The following is a 19,210-nucleotide window of genomic DNA, read 5'->3' as shown; positions in this document are numbered from 1 at the left end:
CCCCCCACCCCACCTCACACCCTTGCCACTATTCCGTCATTATAGCTCAAGGAGAGTCAGGAGGGCAAATGATCCCTTGGAAAGGGCGGGATATAAGGTAGGAGAGAGTCCTTGCAGACCCTCAAGGAAGGGACAGAAAGCCCTTCAGGTCCTGGGAGGAGGGAAGAGCGGGAGGAAGAGACAGAGGAGCGAGTCGAGGCGGGATCCCTGCATTCACTCACTGGTCTCCTGGTTGACCTTTGAACCTTATGTGTTGGGGCGGGGTGGGCGGGGTGGGTTCGAAGGACATTGGGGCTACCCAGCACCCCGCTTGTGTAATGATTCATCCTCTCTCCAGGTTTGCTACCAGCCAGGTTGTGCACTCATGAAATCCTTACAACAACCCTAGGAGGTAGATACTCGTTATTACCCGCTTTACAGGAGAGGAAACGCCCAGCTAATTTTTGTATTTTTTATAGAGACAGGGTTTCACCATGTTGCCCAGGCTGAATTTTAACTCCTGTGCTCAAGTAATCCAGCTGCCTCAGACCTCTCAAAGTGCTAAGATTACAGGAGTGAGCCACTACTTCTGGCTTAAAATGTACTTTAAAATTTAATTTAAATGTGTTTGATAAAGATTTGATAAAGATTCAGTAAGATAAAGGAGATATTTGATAAAGATTCAAAGAGATATAGGAGAGAACTACAGAAATACCTTGGGGGGTGCTGGAGAAAGCATTTCAACAGAGGGAACAGCAAATAGAAAGAAAGGCCCTGAGGTAAAAGTATGTCTTGCTCATTCAAGATACTGTCACATTCCACGAGCCAAAAGTGATTTCTGTCATTTGCAATCAAAACATTCCTAGCGGCTGGGCGTGTGGCTCACACCTGTAATCCTAGCACTTTGGGAGGCCAAGGCAGGCAGATCACCTGAGGTTGGGAGTTCAAGACCAGCCTGACCAACATGGAGAACCCTTGTCTCCACTAAAAATACAAAATTAGCCGGGTGTGATGGCGCATGCCTGTAATCCCGGCTACTCAGGAAGCTGAGGCAGGAGAATTGCTTGAACCCGGGAGGCGGAGGTTGCAGTGAGCTGAGATCACACCATTGCACTCCAGCCTGGGCAACAAGAGTGAAAAAAAGAAAAAATTCCTGCTAATATAGCTTCCCTGATTACCCCTCAAGAAGCAGACCCTCTTCCCTCCCTCCCAGCTGCCTGCTATCTTTTACTATCTTTTACTGCCACATTTACTATCAGTTCTCACTGCTTCGCACAGCTGCCTTTATTTTAAATCATTTGTTATTCAGAAACATCATTAAACACCTACTATGTGCAGCGTGCATGATCACACCCGGACATGATACTGTCTCCCACTCATGAGTGCCATCAGGAAAGTTCAGAGAAGCTCATTTTTCCCAGGGCCACAGTCACAGCAAAGGGCAGAGCTGGGATGCAAACCTAGGCTTGTCCAAGCCCAAAGCCCACGTTTGCAGAATTGGCATCCCAGCTCCATCTCAAGTTGAAGACACTGGGCATATGTTCTGGAAGGAAGGAATGTCAGCTTCTCCTTTGGAACTCAGGTGCAATTCAAGCCTGTAAGGAAAGCAATGTTTTTGATAACAAAGCTTCGGCCAAATGGTACAGTAATCGCTTTATGCACACAGCAGCTCATTTCGTTTCATAAAGGCAAGGTTTGCTATGTGCATTTTCAGGTGAAGAACCAGAGACTCTGACGACCCTGCTGCGACCTCACCTGACTGGTCTGTGTGGCTCCTTGTTCCCAAGGGTTCTTAATTCCCTCCTCTGAGTCCTGCAAAGCACTTTGCATGGGGCTAGGCTTTGCTCTCAGCAGCCCTTGCTCTCACCAGGGCACCCCCCGAGCTGAAACCCCTAAAGTCCAGAGGCCCCTCTGCAGAGCCAACGTAGTCCCTAGAAAAGATGCTGGCTCAGATGGAATCTTAACCCTGGCTCCCTGTCCCAGTGGGAGATCCTAGCTTCCTGGGGGTGGCCCTGCCAGAGCTCACATCCCACCCATCCTGCTCTGTCCCCTGCAGTTCCTGAGGGGCTCATCCTTCCCTATGTTTGAGTTTCCATCCTCCCACCCCACCCTAAGGCAGCCGGGCCACTCCCCAAGACTGAGAGCCTACTCCAGCCTAGGAAGCCTGGGGTTAGGTGCAGAAGGTGCATCACGCTGGAGCTGGAAATGCAGTGATTTTGGGCAGGTTTTGGCTTCTCCACTCACCTGTGAGCCTCAGGGTGGGGACCAAGTTCAGTATCTTAGTTGCTCCTCTACCCGACAGGAGGCTTCCTGACCCCATCAATGCTCTCAGAGATAGTGCATTAGTTGACCAGGGCCGCTGTAACAAAGGACCGCAGCTTCATGGCTTAGAACAACAGAGATTTATTTTCTCAAGGTATGGTAGGGTTGGCCCTGCTGGGGGCTCCAAGGGAGAACGCTTTCCAAGCCTTCCTTAGTGTTTGGTGACTGCTGGCAATTCTTGGCTTGCAGCTGCGTTGCTTCAGGCTCTGCCCCCATCTTCACATGGCCCTCCTCCCTGTGTGTCTCTGTGTGCTCTCCTTTTCTGTCTCTTTTAAGGACACTGTCACTGGATTTGTTCTTAAATCAGGGATGATTCCTTCTCAAGATCCTTAATTACATCGGTAAAGACCCTGTTTCCAAATAAACTCACATTCACAGGTGAGGGGGATTAGGACTTGGACGTCATGTTTTGGGATCACTCTTCAACTCACTGTAAATGGGAAAATGCAGGCTCAGAGCAGACTGGATTTGCTCAGGATCCACGGTACACTTGGGCAGCCAAAGGACTTCCCTGCTCTCTCGATGCTGGACCAGTACTCCGCCTCCAGCTCCACACTGCCCCGGGTTTGCGAGACCCTCTGGGAACGTGTTCAGTGAAAAAAACATCTGGAGACTGTCTGGACTCAAGAGTAACTGGGAATGTCACCATGGGAGGGAGTTTCCCTTCCTGGTTGGCTCGGCGCCTGGGACCCTGGCTGGCGTGCAGGCCTCACTCTGGTGAATAGGCCATGTCACACCCTAATCAGAGCTGCTGCTCTCATCCACTGCTCTGCAGAGGCCAGACTCAGCCCCAGACACAATGAGAATGGTGAGAGGACTGAGGTCCCCCTGCCCTCCGGGTCACTCTCTTCTCCCGAGATGCTTCCTGCTGTCTTTGATGAGAACCAGAGAACACTGCATAAAATTTAAACTGATTAATTATGATTCCAAATCCTTGGCTCTTAGAGGCTACAGGGCAGAACGGTTAGGATTCTGGCTTCGAAACCCAGTCTGCCTGGGCTCAGGCCCCAGCTCCAACATTTGCTAAGCATTTAGTCTTGGGCACATTTTTCTTCTCCAAGCCTCACTCCTCTCATTGGTAAAACAGGACAATGGCAGACTGACCTTACAGAGTTATTAAAAGGATTAACTGGCTGGGCACGGTGGCTCACGCCTGTAATTCCAACACTTTGGGAGGCTGAGGCGGGCGGATCACCTGAGGTTGGGAGTTCGAGACCAGTCTGACCAACATGGTGAAACCCCATCTCTACTAAAAATACAAAATCAGCCAAGCGTGGTGGTGCATGCCTGTGATCCCAGCTACTCGGGAGGCGGAGGCAGGAGAATTGCTTGAACCTGGGAGGTGGAGGTTGCGGTGAGCCGAGATTGCACCGAGCCGAGATTGCGCCATTGCACTCCAGCCTGGGCAACAAGAGCGAAACTCTGTCTCAATAAATAAATAAAGAAATAAATAATAAAAGGATTAACCTGAGCACATAAAGCAATGATCACAGAACCCATAGTAAGATCAGCAGAGATGGCTACTGCTGTTGCACTGTTCACTGTGGCCTGAGCTCTAAATAAAGGCAAATGTCTCTGTAATCATGTTCATAGGACTCCCAGCCCTCAGCTTATCCTTGCTAGAAGATTCTTCTTCCCAGCCATCACGCCAGTGCCATTCAGCCCCAGAGCTTTGCTTTTCTGTGCGAATCAGAATTCATGTCCACACCTTAGGGAATTACTACAGGCCATGTCAATACTGGTTTGAAGAACTTCTAAGAGAAAAGAAGCTCGTCTGATGTCATCATCTGCATTCAGGGCTGCTCTGGAAGGGGAAATAAAAGAGGTATGTTCTTGCCTTAATAAAATAACCTAAGATCATCCCATAACACCTGTCGTCAAGGACAGATGCCTGTTAGGCCCCTTCTTGTCATGCGTGCTCCCCGCTCCATGGCACTCTGAGCACAGGTCAGTGGTACAGATCTCTGGGGGACAAGCTGCTTGTAGGGGCCATAGGAGCCTTGTCCAACTCAGCATCGATGCAAGACTCCCGCTTCTGGTCATCTACAGGGAAGGAGCGAGGGGACTTCTTCCCTCTTTTTTTTTTTTCTTTTCCTATTTTTTTTTTTTTGGAGATAGAGTCTCACTCTGTCGCCCAGGCTGGAGTGCAGTGGCGCGATCTTGGCTCACTGCAACCTCTGCCTCCCAGGTTCAAGCAATTCTCCTGCCTCAGCCTCCTGAGTAGCTGGGATTACAGGTGCCCACCACCACACCTGGCTAATTTTTGTATTTTTAGTAGAGACGGGGTTTCACCATGTCAGCCAGGCTGGTCTCAAACTCCTGACCTCAGGTGATCTGCCCTCCTCGGCCTCCCGAAGTGCTGGGACTACAGGTGTGACCCACCGCACCCAGCTGACTTCTTCCCCCTTATTTCAGAAGACTTTCTGACCTCTCTGCAAATTTGCCTGGTCCCTAGACAGTAACCCTTGAGCTCTGCACAGCACAAGATAGGAATTTGAGTAGTTCTGTGTCAAGCCAAATACTTGCCTTCTTTCCCACAGGATTTTGGAATCTAAGCTTTAAGAATGTTAGAGCCTTAAAGAAAAAGAATCTTCGCCTTAAATGTAGAACAGTGTGGGACCTCCTGGCAGCCCAGATGTGGCTGTCACCAGGCACTGCCTTGAGCCTCACCCTAACCAGCCCTTCTTCAGGGCCACATTAGAGAATCCAGGCCCATAGTCAGAAGGAGCTGGCAGCATCCCAGGGCCGTAGGGAGACCATCCTGACCGGATGCCAGGCAGCAACAACCAAATAAAACCCAATTCGCTTTGTTGCTTCTTCCCTGGTGCCACACCTTGCCAGTCCTTTCTGGCCCATCTGGCTTCTTCCCGGCTCCACTCCTCCTCCATTGCCAGATGCTATGCTTTGCCCTCTTGCCCCAAACACTGCTTCCCCTGAGGACTGGAGCTTGTGTTCTGTCCTACCCGCTTTGCTCGTGGAGGACTGGTCAGTTTAGCTGCCACATCCCACCCCTCCTCAAGCCCCCATCCTCTCTGGGATTCTGGTGCATGTGATTTTCTCCAACTCATTGTATTCGAACCAGGCCTACTATGAGCTGTGAAATTTAGGTCCCTTGGACTCAACAAAGGTTCACTGTGCTAGGTGCTAACTGCCAAGGAGAAAAGATGTGGGTCCTGCTCTGATGTCACCTAGCGATGGGTAGAGAGCTGGGAGAGCTTAAGCTCATCGCCACTGAAGCTAAGTCCCTTAGATAAGGCAGGGGGCCGGAATGAGAGTGAGGGAAGACACTGAGAGCAACAGGAGGCAGCCAAATGCCCAGGCAGACAGGGGCAGGTCCCCAGTGAAACTCCACCTTCAAGCCAAAACCGAGCCTGAAGGCTGAAAGACCAGACTGCTGGTCCTGGATGAAACCCCCGACCCAGAGTGAGAACATCTGTTCCTGTTTGCCCACCCTTTCCCGACAGATTCTTTCTGAATAATGCTTTTTTTTTTTTTTAATTTTTTTTTTTTTTTGAGACGGAGTCTCGCTCTGTCGCCCAGGCTGGAGTGCAGTGGCTGGATCTCAGCTCACTGCAAGCTCTGCCTCCCGGGTTTACGCCATTCTCCTGCCTCAGCCTCCCAAGTAGCTGGGACTACAGGCGCCCGCCACCTTGCCCGGCTAGTTTTTTGTAATTTTTAGTAGAGACGGGTTTCACCGTATTAGCCAGGATGGTCTCAATCTCCTGACCTTGTGATCCGCCTGTCTTGGCCTCCCAAAGTGCTGGGATTACAGGCTTGAGCCACCGCGCCCGGCCCCTGAATAATGCTTTTTAACCAGTCGAATGTTGCCTTTTCCAACACTACCTACTGCCTGCCCCTCCCCCATTCTAAGCCCTTAAAAGCCCAGACTCGGCCACAGTGGAGAAACTTTCCCGCCTTTGGATGGGGGGGGGCACCCACGCGTCGCCTCTCCACCGAAAGCTGTTTCATCAGTCAGTAAAACTCTCCAGCTTGCTCACTCTTCAATTGTCAGTGTACCCTCATTCCTCTTGGGTGCGGGACGAGAACTTGGGAACTGGTGCACGAGCCAGACTCAGCCAGGGTAGGCCGAGTGAGCAGGCCGTCTCATGCAGCAGGTAGCACGGCCGAGAGAGACCCCAGTGGGGATTGCTGGCCAGAGGCCCCTGGCTTGCAAAGTGACCAAGAAAAAATCCTGTGTCAAAACCAAGGTATATTTTTTTGTGATTGGCCTTCTTGGGGTGCAAGAGGCAGTCTGAAAACACACATCCACAGGGCTGGGGAGTGAATAAGGCTTGGATACAAAGCAACAGAGGTGCAAAATACTCTTTGAATCATAGCATCTCAACAAGAATCACGGAATGGTAGATTCTAAGGGTCACAGGATCACAGCCAAGAAAAGGACCTTGGCTTATCCAAGGAGATCCTCTTGTTTTGCAGATGTGAAAATGGAGGCTCAGAGAGGGCGGGGCCCTGGTGTTTCAAGGGGAACCTGCTCTGTCCCACACTCATTCCTGAAGGCTGAGGCTCCTCCTGCTGGAAGATGCTCCCTTCTGGAGCATCATGAGTTCACAGGGGAACCCTGGCCAGCCAGAGCCCAACTGCCCACCCTTGCAGGGGAAACAGCATGTCCATAGCCACAGTGGGTGCAGAACTAGGTCTGCTGCTCCTCAGTGACCTGGTGGACTTTCATTCTTGGCCACAGCAAGGCTTCTTGGAGCCACAGGCTCAGATGGCCTGTGGACTTTCTTCCTTGGCCACAGCGAGGCTTCCTGGAGTATGTCCGGCAGTTCCCTGTGTACGGACACAGAGTCTCTGGGGGAGATAACACCATCTTCAGTCCAGCAGAGGGGGAGTCTCGATGGCCGTGGAGGGCAATTGCCAGAGGGGCCCATTCTCTGTGATGCATGTGGGGTGATGCCCAGGGAAGCCCAAGCCTAGAGAGGTTATGGGACATCCCAACATGGATTCTTCTAGCTGGAGCAGAGTGGCTGCTAAACCACGGTACTCAGGGCACCCAGAGGCTCCCACCTTGGAGGACCAGCTGCCGGGAACATGCCACTTCACAAAACACTATCAAGGGTCTCTGGGCCACATCAGAGGTAGCCAGCCCTTTAATACCTGACACGCCTTCCCCCAGAGAGGGCATTCGCCAGCCAACTCATACCGAAGAGCACCGCATTCATTGGGTGCCCTTTTTACCCCCCCTCCAACCTCATGGCTCAGTGAGGACTTTCTGGATACTAGAATACTGCTTTTACATTCCATCGGAGAGGGAATGTAACCCGGACTGAGGAACTGGAGAACCAAATAACCCCAGCCACAGAGACCAGTGGGACTTGGAACACAGGTTAACCTAGAGAGATCTTTCCAAAGAATTTTCTTACTAGATCTGGTGGGGAAAATGCTCTCGAATCTCCAACCCAGGAACTAGAAGGACATGAATTGGAATAGACTTGACATTCTCTTCTTTCTGTTATGGAAAAAGCCCACCTGTAGTGGGACAGAATGAGGCTGGAAGAGAGAGAAAGAAAGAGAGAGACAGAGAGAGAGAGAGAGAGAGAGAGAGAGAGAGAGAGAGAGAGAAAGCTACAGTGGGGCTCCTGGTCCCTGAACCTGGAGCTGCCTGAAATCTTCTAGATTTTCCTTTGATTGTGTGAGCAAGTCAGTAGTTCTCAAGCATCCTATCTGTGACCCATTTCACAGTGCAATCCATAGCACACACATGTGTGTGCGTCATCATTATATGGACATAATTTCCATGAAACAATACTTACACCCTTATTATGTATGATATACTCTGATTTTTTCTTTACTCTAGCTCATTTCATTTTCTTTCTTTCCTTTTTATTATTTTTTTTTTTTGAGAAGGAGTCTCTCTCTGTCGCCCAGGCTAGAGTGCAGTGGCGGAATCTCAGCTCACTGCAAGCTCCGCCTCCCGAATTTACACCATTCTCCTGCCTCAGCCTCCCAAGTAGCTGGGACTACAGGCGCCCGCCACCACCCCCAGCTAGTTTTTTGTATTTTTTTAGTAGAGACGGGTTTTCACTGTATTAGCCAGGATGGTCTCAATCTCCTGACCTCGTGATCCGCCCGTCTTGGCCTCCCAAAGTGCTGGGATTACAGGCTTGAGCCACCGCGCCTGGCCTTTTTATTTTTTATTTTTATTTTTTTAATTTGAGATGATCTGTCTCCCAGGCTGGAGTGCAGTGGCACAATCTCAATCACGGCTCACTGCAGGCTCAACCTCCTGGGCTCAAGTGATCCTCCCACCTCAGCACCTCCCACCCCCCATCTCCCCAACACACACACCAGTCTCTAGGACCACAGGCGCACCACCATACCCAGCTAATTTTTGCATTTTTTTGTGGAGACGAGGTTTCACCATGTTACCCAAGCTGGTCTGACTCCTAGGCTCAGGCAATTCTCCAGTCTCAGCCTCCCAAAATGCTGGGATTACAGGCATGAGCCACCACGTCCGACGTCATTTCCCTTTATTATCTCTTGCGACCCACTAGGCTGATTTCAGGACACAGTAAATTGTGACTTGCAGTATGAGAACCACCAAGCTGGATAAATAGCTTCCTTGCTTTTGCTTCCAGTGCTCCAAGATGATGCGTCACTTGCAACCTGCTAACTAAAATGCCAACTAACCTCACCTCTTGCACAACCTGTACCTCCTGTTCCAGCCCCCGCCTACCCCCACCCCACACCTGGCCAGGCTACCGCAAGGAGAGCAGTTTGCAAACTCACTGATCATTCAGCCACAGAACAGAGATGTGGGTGGGCTTCTGCGATGTGCTTTAGTGCAAAGAACTGGAGGCAGACAGATGTGGGTTGGACGCCTAACCCTAGTCATGTTAGACACTATGATCTTGGATGAAGTCCTGGGACCCAGGAGCATCAGCCTTGGCAGCTATAAATTGGGCTTGTGTCCCCTGCTTCATAGAAGGAGCACATGGAAGAAATGAGATCATGAGTGAAATATTCCCAGCACGTGCTCCACATGTAGCATTCCGCACTTGGAAGTTCCCATCCCCCCAACCCAGGATGCCAGACATCTTCATTTTTAATTCAGGTAGAGACGAGGAGACATCCCCTCAAGAGTCTCTCAGATCTCCCATGAAAGATGAGTCCTTGGGACCGGGCGGGGTGGCTCACGCCTGTAATCCCAACAGTTTGGGAGGCCGAGGCAGGTGGATCACCTGAGGTCAGAAGTTCAAGACCAACCTGGTCAACATGGTGAAACCCCATCTCTACTAAATATACCAAAAAAGAAAATAGCCAGGTGTGGTGGTGGGCGCCCGTAATCCCAGCGACTCGTGAGGCTGAGGCAGGAGAATTGCTTGAACCCAGGAGGCGGAGGTTGCAGTAAGCCGAGATCGCACCACTGCACTCCAGCCTGGGCGACAGAGCGAGACTGTCTCAAAAAAAACAAAACAAAACAAAAAGCAAACAAACAAAAACTTCCTCACAAGAATCCCAGGAAGGAGACAGAATGGAAGTGGGTGAGGGTTAGTTGCTGTGGGCCAAGCAACAAGGGTGTGGCCATGCCAGGCCTGGCCCTTTTGGTGGTCCTGGGTTCAAGTTCGGTGCTCCGCTCTCCCCTTGTGATGGCTACTTCCCTGCTTCACTCTGGCCTGGATTCCCAGGATCCCGAAACTGCTTCCAGGCAAAGCAATGCAGGTTACGGTGGAACTTTTGCTACATTTGGCAAATTGCACTCAGGACAGCGTTTGCTCAAACTCTCCTTACATGCTGTAGCCAGAGAGAAGAGAAGAAATTTCTGGAATTCAAGAATCTCAGGGTCAAAATGTGCTTCAAGGCCTTTCTCTCCTCCCTGTCTGTGCCAGGGGCCACTGGGCCGAGGCGTGGTGAGTTCTCTGGGAGGCAGACAGCCTGAGCCCAGGGTGGGTTGGTTGTGGCTGCAACAGAGAAAACCTGCGGCTCCTCGAGAGAGGTGCAAGGCAAACCAGAACCCAGGTGTCCGGGAGCCGGTGATGCCTGGTGGGAGGGTCACAAAGGACCCTCTCTGTGGGCCAGTGGAACCCCAGAGGGCCAGTACAAGCCCCTGCCCCCAGATGCCATCTCAGAGGCAGGCAAATTTCCTCCTTCCTTCCTTCCTCCCTCCCTCCCTTCCTTCCTTCCTTTCTTCCTTCCGTCCTTCCTTCCTTCCGACAGGGTCTCGCTCTGTCACCCAGACTGGAGTACAGTGGTGCAATCTCAGTCCACTGCAGCCTCAATAGGAGGCAAACTTTTAAGAAAACATAAAAAGCCCTGACAGAAAATTCGAACTTAAATTGCCTGAACATTCACCCCCAAACGACAGACTTTATCCAAAAGAGTGTGTGTGTGCGTGCATGTTTTTTTTTTTTTTAATTTTTTTAATTTTTTTTTTTTTTTGAGAGAGTCTCACTCTGTTGCCCAGGCTGGAGTACGGTGGCATAATATCAGCTCACTGCAACCTCCGCCTCCCAGGTTCAAGCGATTCTCCTGCCTCAGCCCCCCGAGTAGCTGGGATTACAGGTGCGCACTACGACACATAGCTAATTTTTGTATTTTTAGTAAAGATGGGGTTTCACCATGTTGGTCAGGCTGGCCTTGAACTCCTGACCTCAGGCGATCTGCCTGCCTCAGCCTCCTGAAGTGCTGGGATTACTGGGCCTGCCTCAGCCTTCTGAAGTGCTGGGATTACAGGCATGAGCCACCGTGCCCCGCCCGGCCCGAGAGTGTGTTTTAAACCACAAGAGACTGAGGGGCCTTCAGGCCAGTTTGTTTCTTTTCAGCAGGTCTTGGGCCTTGAGGGAAGGGAAGTGGACTCTAGGAAATTAAACAACTCCCCACTTTTGTTCATCTGACCTATAGGGTGGATGTTTTCTGTTCCCTTACATAAGCAGCACTTCCCTGCATTTGGATACAGAACATTTTTCTCACACAGCATCTCTTGGGGCGATCGTTTCACAAGAGCCCTGGTGGTAAACACTGCCCCTCATCCAATGGCCGGTCTGGCCCCTGAGACTCCCAGGACCGAGCAGTGACCACCACATCTGGGTCCGTTGCCAGGGAAAACAGCAGGCAGGCCTGGGATGGCTCAGCGACCCCAGCCAGGCAGCCAAGTCCGCTTCAAGGTCAGGCTGTGTTTAGAGTGTTCTCCAAGTGTGGGAGGCCACAGCAGGGCTGGGTTGTGGAATCTGGGATGCCAGGGTTGGAAAGGCCCCTACAGGACCCAACTCAGCAGTGCTTAACCCCTCATTCCTGCTCGTAGGGCCCAGGGACAGGAGGTGGCCTCCATCGTCGCAAAGGCAGGACTGGCTAGGTGGGCCACGCCTTCTGCAAAGCAACAGCACCCAGTGTGACCTCAGCTAGGGGTGGTGACTGGGGATTTCTGCAAACCACGTGACTTCTGATCACAACGTGACAGAAATGTTAGAGAGACACAGATCTCAGCCCGTAACCACACTGTGGGCTCATTCTTGCAGACACAGTGCCTAGGACTGGTTCTTAGCTGTGTAATCACTAACAACCCACAACTTCCAGAAGCCTGAGTTTCCTCTTCCTTAGAGTGGGAGACAGAGTATCACATCCTGTATCTCCAATCCTTGAGGCCAGATGCATGTCAGAGTCCCCAAGTGATTTTTAGAAAGGTAATGGGGTGCAGGTATCACGTACTGTGTAACCCACCCACCCCCAGCAGCCCTCCTCAGTCAAACATATTAATATTTTTACAGTGACAGTGAATATTCAAATTAAGGAAGAGACATAAAAACCATAAGTGAATTCATGCCAGATCAGCTCAGGTTTTGTCACTAAATGAATAAATTATTATTTTTTTTAAGTTTTCGTTTTCAGGCCGGCTGCAGTGGCTCACACCTATAATCCCAGCACTTTGGGGGGCTGAGGTGGGTGGATCACTTGAGGTCAGGAGTTTGAGACCAGCCTGGCCAACATAAAACCCCATCTCTACTAAAAATACAAAAATTAGCCAGGCATGGTGGCGGGCACAGGTAATCTCAGCTACTGGGGAGGCTGAGACAGGGGAATAGCTTGAACCTAGGAGGCGGAGGTTGCAGTGAGCCGAGATAGTGCCATTGCACTCCAGCCTGGGCAACAGAGCGAGACTTCATCTCAAAAATAAAATAAAAAATAAAATAAAAAAGTTTCCATTTTCAGAGGAGTCTGCATTTCAGAGTTATTAGCCCTTTAATGCCGGCCATGCACCTCATAGGGCTGTTATCCACATCAAGATGCTGTGGAGGAAAGCAGTTTCAGAACAATCAGTGATGATCGCTACTGTGAATCCACTATTCATCAGGTGCCCCATCGCTTGTTCATGGGCTCCTCACCATAGCTCTAAGCCACAGGAGCTATTTTCATACCCCATATAGGTCCATCCTATAATACAGCCAGGACAGAGACGAGAGACTCAGGCCTTCTGACTTTGATTCTGCTCTTTCATCTCGTTGTGCATGCAGTTAGAGAAACAGGCAAAAAGGAAAATGAAAGTGCACAGCTGGAGCCCATGATTTCCTGGAAGAGCCTGAGAGTTTTGCTTTTTTTTCTCCTGCAGCACTTAACAGAAACCAGTTTTGCAATCAATTCCTGCTCAAAAGCCACCCTAGTGTCTTTCTCCAGCCCAGACGCTCACAGCCTCCTGCAGGACCAGAGGGCCTCGGAGAGTCAAGGACAGAGGTTCAGGATCTTCCTCTCCCTCGGGATCTGAGGCCACATAGGAGAGCTCCGTGGAGAGAAGGTGAGATGGCAGGCAGAAGTTGGGGGAGAAGGGGGCTGCTGCTCTAATCCCTGAAGGACAAAGCCCCCAAGGGGTTAGCTTTAGGCACCTGACTCAGGAAAAAGAGCTGCTGTCCAAGCAGCGGGGTTCAAATGCCAGCCAGAGCGTGGGGAGAGTCTGAGGATCAATTTCTCCTATGTTAAACCCGGTAGGTTTCTGTCCCTTACAGCCATTTGAGGGTTAAATCAAAATGTGATAAAGCATGTGATGTGACTAGTCAAGCTGCATTTGCCCCTCCACTGCTGGGGATCCAAGGGCTTAAGCAGAGGTGATCTGGCACTTAGAAAGCAGGTGTGATTTCAGCTGCGCGGTTGCTCACGCCTGTAATCCCAGCACTTTGGGAGGTCGAGGTGGGCGGATCACGAGGTCAGGAGATCGAGACCATCCTGGCTAACACGGTGAAATCCTGTCTCTACTAAAATACAAAAATTAGCCAGGCGTGGCGGCAGGCGCCTGCAGTCCCAGCTACTCGGGAGGTTGCAGGAGAATGGCGGAGCTTGCAGTGAGCCGAGATCGCGCCACTGCCCCCTCCCCAGCCCGGGACCACAGAGCAAAAAAAAAAAAAAAAAAGGTTGCGTGATTACATCAGCCATTGTGGGTTTCTCTCTTAGAAAAAATTCAGTATAGGAGTGGTTTAGGGGTGTCATTTCACAAGAAAAAGGGGTGCTGAGTGAGTTGTCCGGAACTGGCAAAAGCCAACCTACAGAGTTTTCTAGGGATTGTGTGGTTTATGTGAAGCTGTTTGAAGAGGGTGAGGGAGTTTCAGATAAATATTAGGGGTGACTAGGCCAGGCGAGTGGCTCATGCCTGTAATCCCAGCACTTGGAGGCTAAGGCAAGTGTCTTGTTTGAGCCCAAGAGTTTGAGACCAGCGTGGGCAACATGCGAGATCCCGTCTCTAAAAAATTAGCTGGGCGTGATGGTGCACACCTGTAGTCCCAGCTACTGGGTGGATAGGGGGGTGCTGAGGTGGAAGGATTACTTGAACCCAGAAAATCAAGAATGCAGTGAGCAGTGATCACACCACTGCACTCCAGCCTGGGCAGCAGAGTGAGACCCTGTCTCAAAAAAAAAAAAAAAAAAAACATTGGGAGATTATCTTGAAGCTGTGTTTTCAAAGTAAGCAGACTTTTCTTACTTAGATTGTGTATCTGAAGAAGTTGGTTTTGCGGGGGAAGGCAGGTAAGGAAAGACTGTCATAAATATCCTATAAGCTTTCTAATGAAAATAATGTCTCAAATCCTCTCCCAATACAACTCTCATCTCACAACCACCGAGAGCAGGTCAGAGGGGAGGGAATGGGATCTGCTCAGACGAGTTTCCTGCTGTTACCTTTGCCCTGAATCCCATAGGACTAATGTAAAAAAAAAATGGGAGAGGTACTGAGGGACTCTGGTGAAAAATGGGGTTCCAGACCAGGGTCTCTCACCCCCGGCATCCTTGTCATGTTTAACCAGGTGATCCCTGGTTGTGGGGGCCGTCCTGTGCATTGTAGGGTGCTTGGCAGCATCCCTGGCGTCTGCCCACTACATACCCTCTCCAGCTGAGACCATCAAAAATGTCTCCAGATATTAGCAACGTCCCTGGGGAGCAAATGTGCCCTGATTGGGACCGACCACTCCAGACTCAGCGTGGCTGGAATCGTACAGGCTCTCCTGCTTACTGTGTAACACTGACCTCCCTATGTCTCAGTTTGCACATCTGTAAAATGGGCATAATCTTGGCATCGATTTCACAGGGTCACTGTAAAGCAGGTAGATGTATGTCTGGTGAAAGTAAGTCCTTAAAGGTGCCAAGTCCCTCAAATCAAACCGAGCTTCACATACCAGAGAGGGGAGAACGTTTTTATCTTTGACACATTAATTCTTTTTCATAGACTGCCCCAAAGAAATAACCAAACATGTAGACACACATCTATATAAGGATTTTAACCAAAAATTATAAATACAAAATTTAAAACTAACTGAAAACAACCCAAAGTTTCAACAGTGAGAAAGTTACTGAATGTGTAGTGATACATTCGTATAATGAAATGCGACACGGTTTCTATATATCACCTGGGGAACTACTACCATACAATGTTTTTTTTTTTTTTTTTTTTTTTTTGAGACGGAGTCTTGCTCTGTGGCCCAGGCTGCAGTGCAGTGGCCGGATCTCAGCTCACGCAAGCTCCGCCTCCAGGGTTCATGCCATTCTCCTGCCTCAGCCTTCCGAGTAGCTGGGACTACAGGTGCCCACCACCTCGCCCAGCTAGTTTTTTGTATTTTTTAGTACAGACGGGGTTTCACTGTGTTAGCCAGGATGGTCTTGATCTCCTGACCTCGTGATCCACCCGTTTCGGCCTCCCAAAGTGCTGGGATTACAGGCTTGAGCCACCGCGCCCAGCCCCAACGATACAATGTTAACTGACAAGAATTCACACAAACTACCTGAACAGCATTCATTTAAATTTTTGGTTTGTAAAATAAAATGTCACTAGTTTTTATTTCCATGTGGTGAGTGTACAGGTGGATTTTATAATTTATTTCTAAATTTTCAACCGTAAACTTGTATTCATTTAAACAATTAGAAAATGAATGGCTATAAGAATTTGTAGGGGGCCGGGCGCGGTGGCTCAAGCCTGTAATCCCAGCACTTTGGGAGGCCGAAGCGGGCGGATCACAAGGTCAGGAGATCGAGACCACGGTGAAACCCCGTCTCTACTAAAAATACAAAAAACTAGCCGGGCGAGGTGGCGGCGCCTGTAGTCCCAGCTACTCGGGAGGCTGAGGCAGGAGAATGGCGTGAACCCGGGAGGCGGAGCTTGCCGTGAGCCGAGATCGCGCCACTGCACTCCAGCCGGGGAAAGAACAAGACCCCTCCCAAAAAAAAAAAAAAAAAAAAAAAATAAGAATTTGTGTCCCAGGCTGGGCACGGTGGTTCACGCCTGTAATCCCAGCACTTTGGGAGGCTGAGGCAGGTGGATCACCTGAGGTCAGGAGTTCAAGACCAGCCTGGCCAACATGGTGAAACCCATCTCTACTAAAAATACAAAAATTAGCCAGGCGTGTTAGCACGTGCCTGTAATCCCAGCTACTCGGGAGGCTGAGGCAGGAGAATCGCTTGAATCTGGGAGGTAGAGGTTGCAATAAGCCAAAAATTGTGCCATTGTATGCCAGCCTGGGCAATGAGAGCAAAATTCCGTCTCAAAAAAAAAAAATTAATTAATTAAAAATAAAAAAAAAATAAAGAATTTGTGTCCCTTCAGAGTATGTGAGGGAGGATTTTTTTTTTTCTAACTTTTTACAAGTGGAAGGGAAGAGGATGAGAGAAGGGAGGATGAGCTGAGCAAGAAGCCATGTCTAGGAAATGGCATTTCTGCCGTAAGTGCTGGACCAAGTACCAAATGTAGGGAAGAGATCCAAAGGAGTATATTGGCTTCCCTGCTGTCAGAAAGCACCACAAACCGGGTGGCCTCAAACAACAGACATTTAGTGTCTCACGGTTCTGGAGGCTGGAAGTAAAAAGTCACAGTGCTGGTAGGGCACACTTCTGCTGCAGGCTCCCGGGAGACCCTCTGTGCCTTTTGCAGCCTCAGTGGCTTCTGACAGCACGACTCTAATCTCTGCCTCTGTCTGCGCGCGGCCTTCTTTTCTGTGTCTCTCTCTGTCACCTCTTCTTCTTATAATGACACCAGTGGTGGATTTCAGGGCCACCCTAAATCCAGGATAATTTCACCCGGAGATCCTTCACTAATTTTAACTACAAAGACCCTATTTCCAGATAAGGTCACATTCTAAGGTTCCAAGCAGACATGAATTTGGCAGGGGAAGGGGCACACTATTCAACCTGCCTCACAGGAAAACTTTTTTTTTTTTTAATTGCTTAACATATCACAGACAGCCACGTGGCAAAAAATATTGATACAAAAAGTATGAAGGGACCTAGAGAAAAGCAAGCTTCCACTGGTTCCTGACCCTTAATCTCATCACTGATTACTGCTATTAAATTTTTTTTTCTTTTTCTTTTTCTTTTTTTTCGGAGACAAGGTCTCACTGTTTTACCAAGGCTGGTCTCCGACTTCTGGGCTCAAGTGATCCTCCTGCCTCAGTCTTCTGAGTAGCTGGGATTACAGATGCAAACAACCATGTCTGGCTACTTTCCTCCCACTTCAGCCTCTCAAAGTACTGGGATTAAAGGCATAAACTGGCCAGGCTTGGTGGCTCATGCCTGTAATCCCAGCACTTTGGGAGGCCAAGGTGAGCAGATCACTTGAGGTCAGGAGTTGGAAACCAGCCTGGCCAACATGGTGAAACCCTGTCTCTACTAAAAATACAAAAATAGCCGTGCGTGGTAGCAGATGCCTATAATCCCACCTTCTCAGGAGGCTGAGGGCAGGAGAATCGCTTGAACTCGGGAGGTGGAGGTTATAGTGAGCTGAGATAGTACCACTGCACTCTAGCCTGGGTGATAGCACAAGACTCTGTCTCAAAAAAAAAAAAAAAAAAAAGAAAAAAGAAAAAAAGCATAAACCACTGCATCTGGCATAGATGCTTGTCTATATAGTCACATTTATCTTTTATGTGTACAAATGAACCCTGCCTTTTAATTTACCAATGCATATAGGAGATCCTTCCACATCTGTTCACATGAATTTGCCTCCTTTGGTTTAATGTCTGCATAGGATATCATTGTTTGATAGGCCATAGTTTTTTTAATCAGTCTACTTTAAGTGGAAATTTAGGTGTTTTTTTGTTTGTTTTTTACTATTAATAATGTTACAATACTTTTTTTTTTGTACTTGCCTGCCACTTTAAAAAAAGTTTCTATTTTGAAATAATTATAGATTTACATGCAGTTATAATAAATAATACAGAGAGATCCCATAGACCCATTACTGAGTTTCCCAAGTTTAATTTACTGCAATTTTCTCACATGTGGACGTATGTGGCTACCGCTAATCAAGACACAGAACAGTTCCATCCCAAGGATTCCTCTTACAGCCACAGACATTGCCTTTGCCTTTGTGATTTTGCCCAACTTTTTAGTTCCAACTTTTTTCGAGTCACTGTTTCAGTTGTATCTCCTGTAAGAAACATACAAAGTAGTTGGGGGTTGCTTTCTAAGCCAATCCGAGGTAAGACACTATTTTTATCCTATTCATAATTGTGAAAAATGCAGAAACTAGTTGCTCCCGAACATTTATTGAGCTAGGCATTTTACTAGCTATTTTACTTATCTATAAGTTATATCTTATTATCTCAAACTATTTCTCTTTTCTGAGAAGGGAAACGTACAGTGGTATCTTGAATGTCTTGAAACCCCAGAACAGGTAAGTGGTAGAAAGGGGCTTTGGATCCATACTAATGAGAAGGCCTTCTTTCTCCTATAGAAAGGTAGTACAGCGTCTCTTCTCAGCCAGAACACCTGTCATTCTGAATATAAGGAGGATCAGAAACATGCTATCTCCAGCCTGCCAAGGTATGTTTTCTTCCATTCCAGCTAGTGTCACTGGCAGGTAAAGCAGAATCTTCGTAAGATAAAGATGGAAAGCAAGATTCAGAATGTTGAAAAATACAGGGAGACACAAAGGCTGTCAATCATATTCAAATGTTTCACCCTGGATTCCAAAATGCCATTCTCTGTCAGTTCTCTGTGTGCTTCACTAGCTGCTCCTGTGTTCCATCTCTTGTTCTTCCTCCTCTCTTTCCTCGGGTCCCACTGTTGGAGTGCTCAGGACCCAGTTCTTTGACTGCACTTTGTCTCTACTGTTACTCTTATCCTGGGGTTCTCACCCAAGTCATGATTTCAACTACTTTCTGCACTGATGGCTCCCAAATTTGATCTCCAGCCAGAAACAGACTCAACATCACTTGGCTGTCTAACAGGTTTCTCAAACTTAACCCATCCCACACTGAACTCTATCACACCCCACGACAAACACATATCCTACCAAAAAAACCACCCCTTCCCATCTCAGTAAATGAGATCTTCATTGTAACAGTTGTTCAAGGCCCAAAAATATGATGTTATCCTTGACTCTACTCTCTCACCTCCCACATGCGCTGGTGAAACCTGTGGATTTCTGCAAATCTAACTGCTGCCATCACCCCTACCAACATAGAGCTCCTAAAATTTTTACCTT

The 19,210-nt window shown here is 48.9% G+C and overlaps 2 protein-coding genes across 29 annotated transcripts in view; one reads left to right on the top strand and one right to left on the bottom strand.

The window, feature by feature from the left end:
• RBFOX2 (RNA binding fox-1 homolog 2) overlaps positions 1-19,210 on the bottom strand; it is a 359,885-nt gene that overhangs the window by 167,576 nt on the left and 173,099 nt on the right. The window lies entirely within an intron of this gene.
• Positions 12,812-19,210, top strand: part of LOC116268664 (apolipoprotein L6-like) — a 39,337-nt gene continuing 32,938 nt past the window's right edge. For 3 of the 8 annotated variants that reach the window (XM_031656349.1, XM_031656348.1, XM_031656347.1), the window contains exons 1-2: positions 12,845-13,048; positions 18,458-18,546. In XM_031656349.1, the coding sequence (XP_031512209.1) occupies positions 18,525-18,546 (22 nt within the window). In that variant the 5' untranslated portion in view covers positions 12,845-13,048; positions 18,458-18,524. Of the gene's footprint in view, positions 13,049-18,457; positions 18,547-19,210 lie in introns of all 8 variants that reach the window. The other 5 variants (XM_031656346.1, XM_031656344.1, XM_031656343.1 and 2 more) reach the window with 5 other exon arrangements.

Source organism: Papio anubis, chromosome 16, assembly GCF_008728515.1.
Source record: "Papio anubis isolate 15944 chromosome 16, Panubis1.0, whole genome shotgun sequence".
NCBI classification, from domain to species: Eukaryota; Metazoa; Chordata; class Mammalia; order Primates; family Cercopithecidae; genus Papio; species Papio anubis.
Note: the sequence above shows the minus strand (reverse complement) of the source record. Positions and strands in the feature narration are given on the sequence as shown.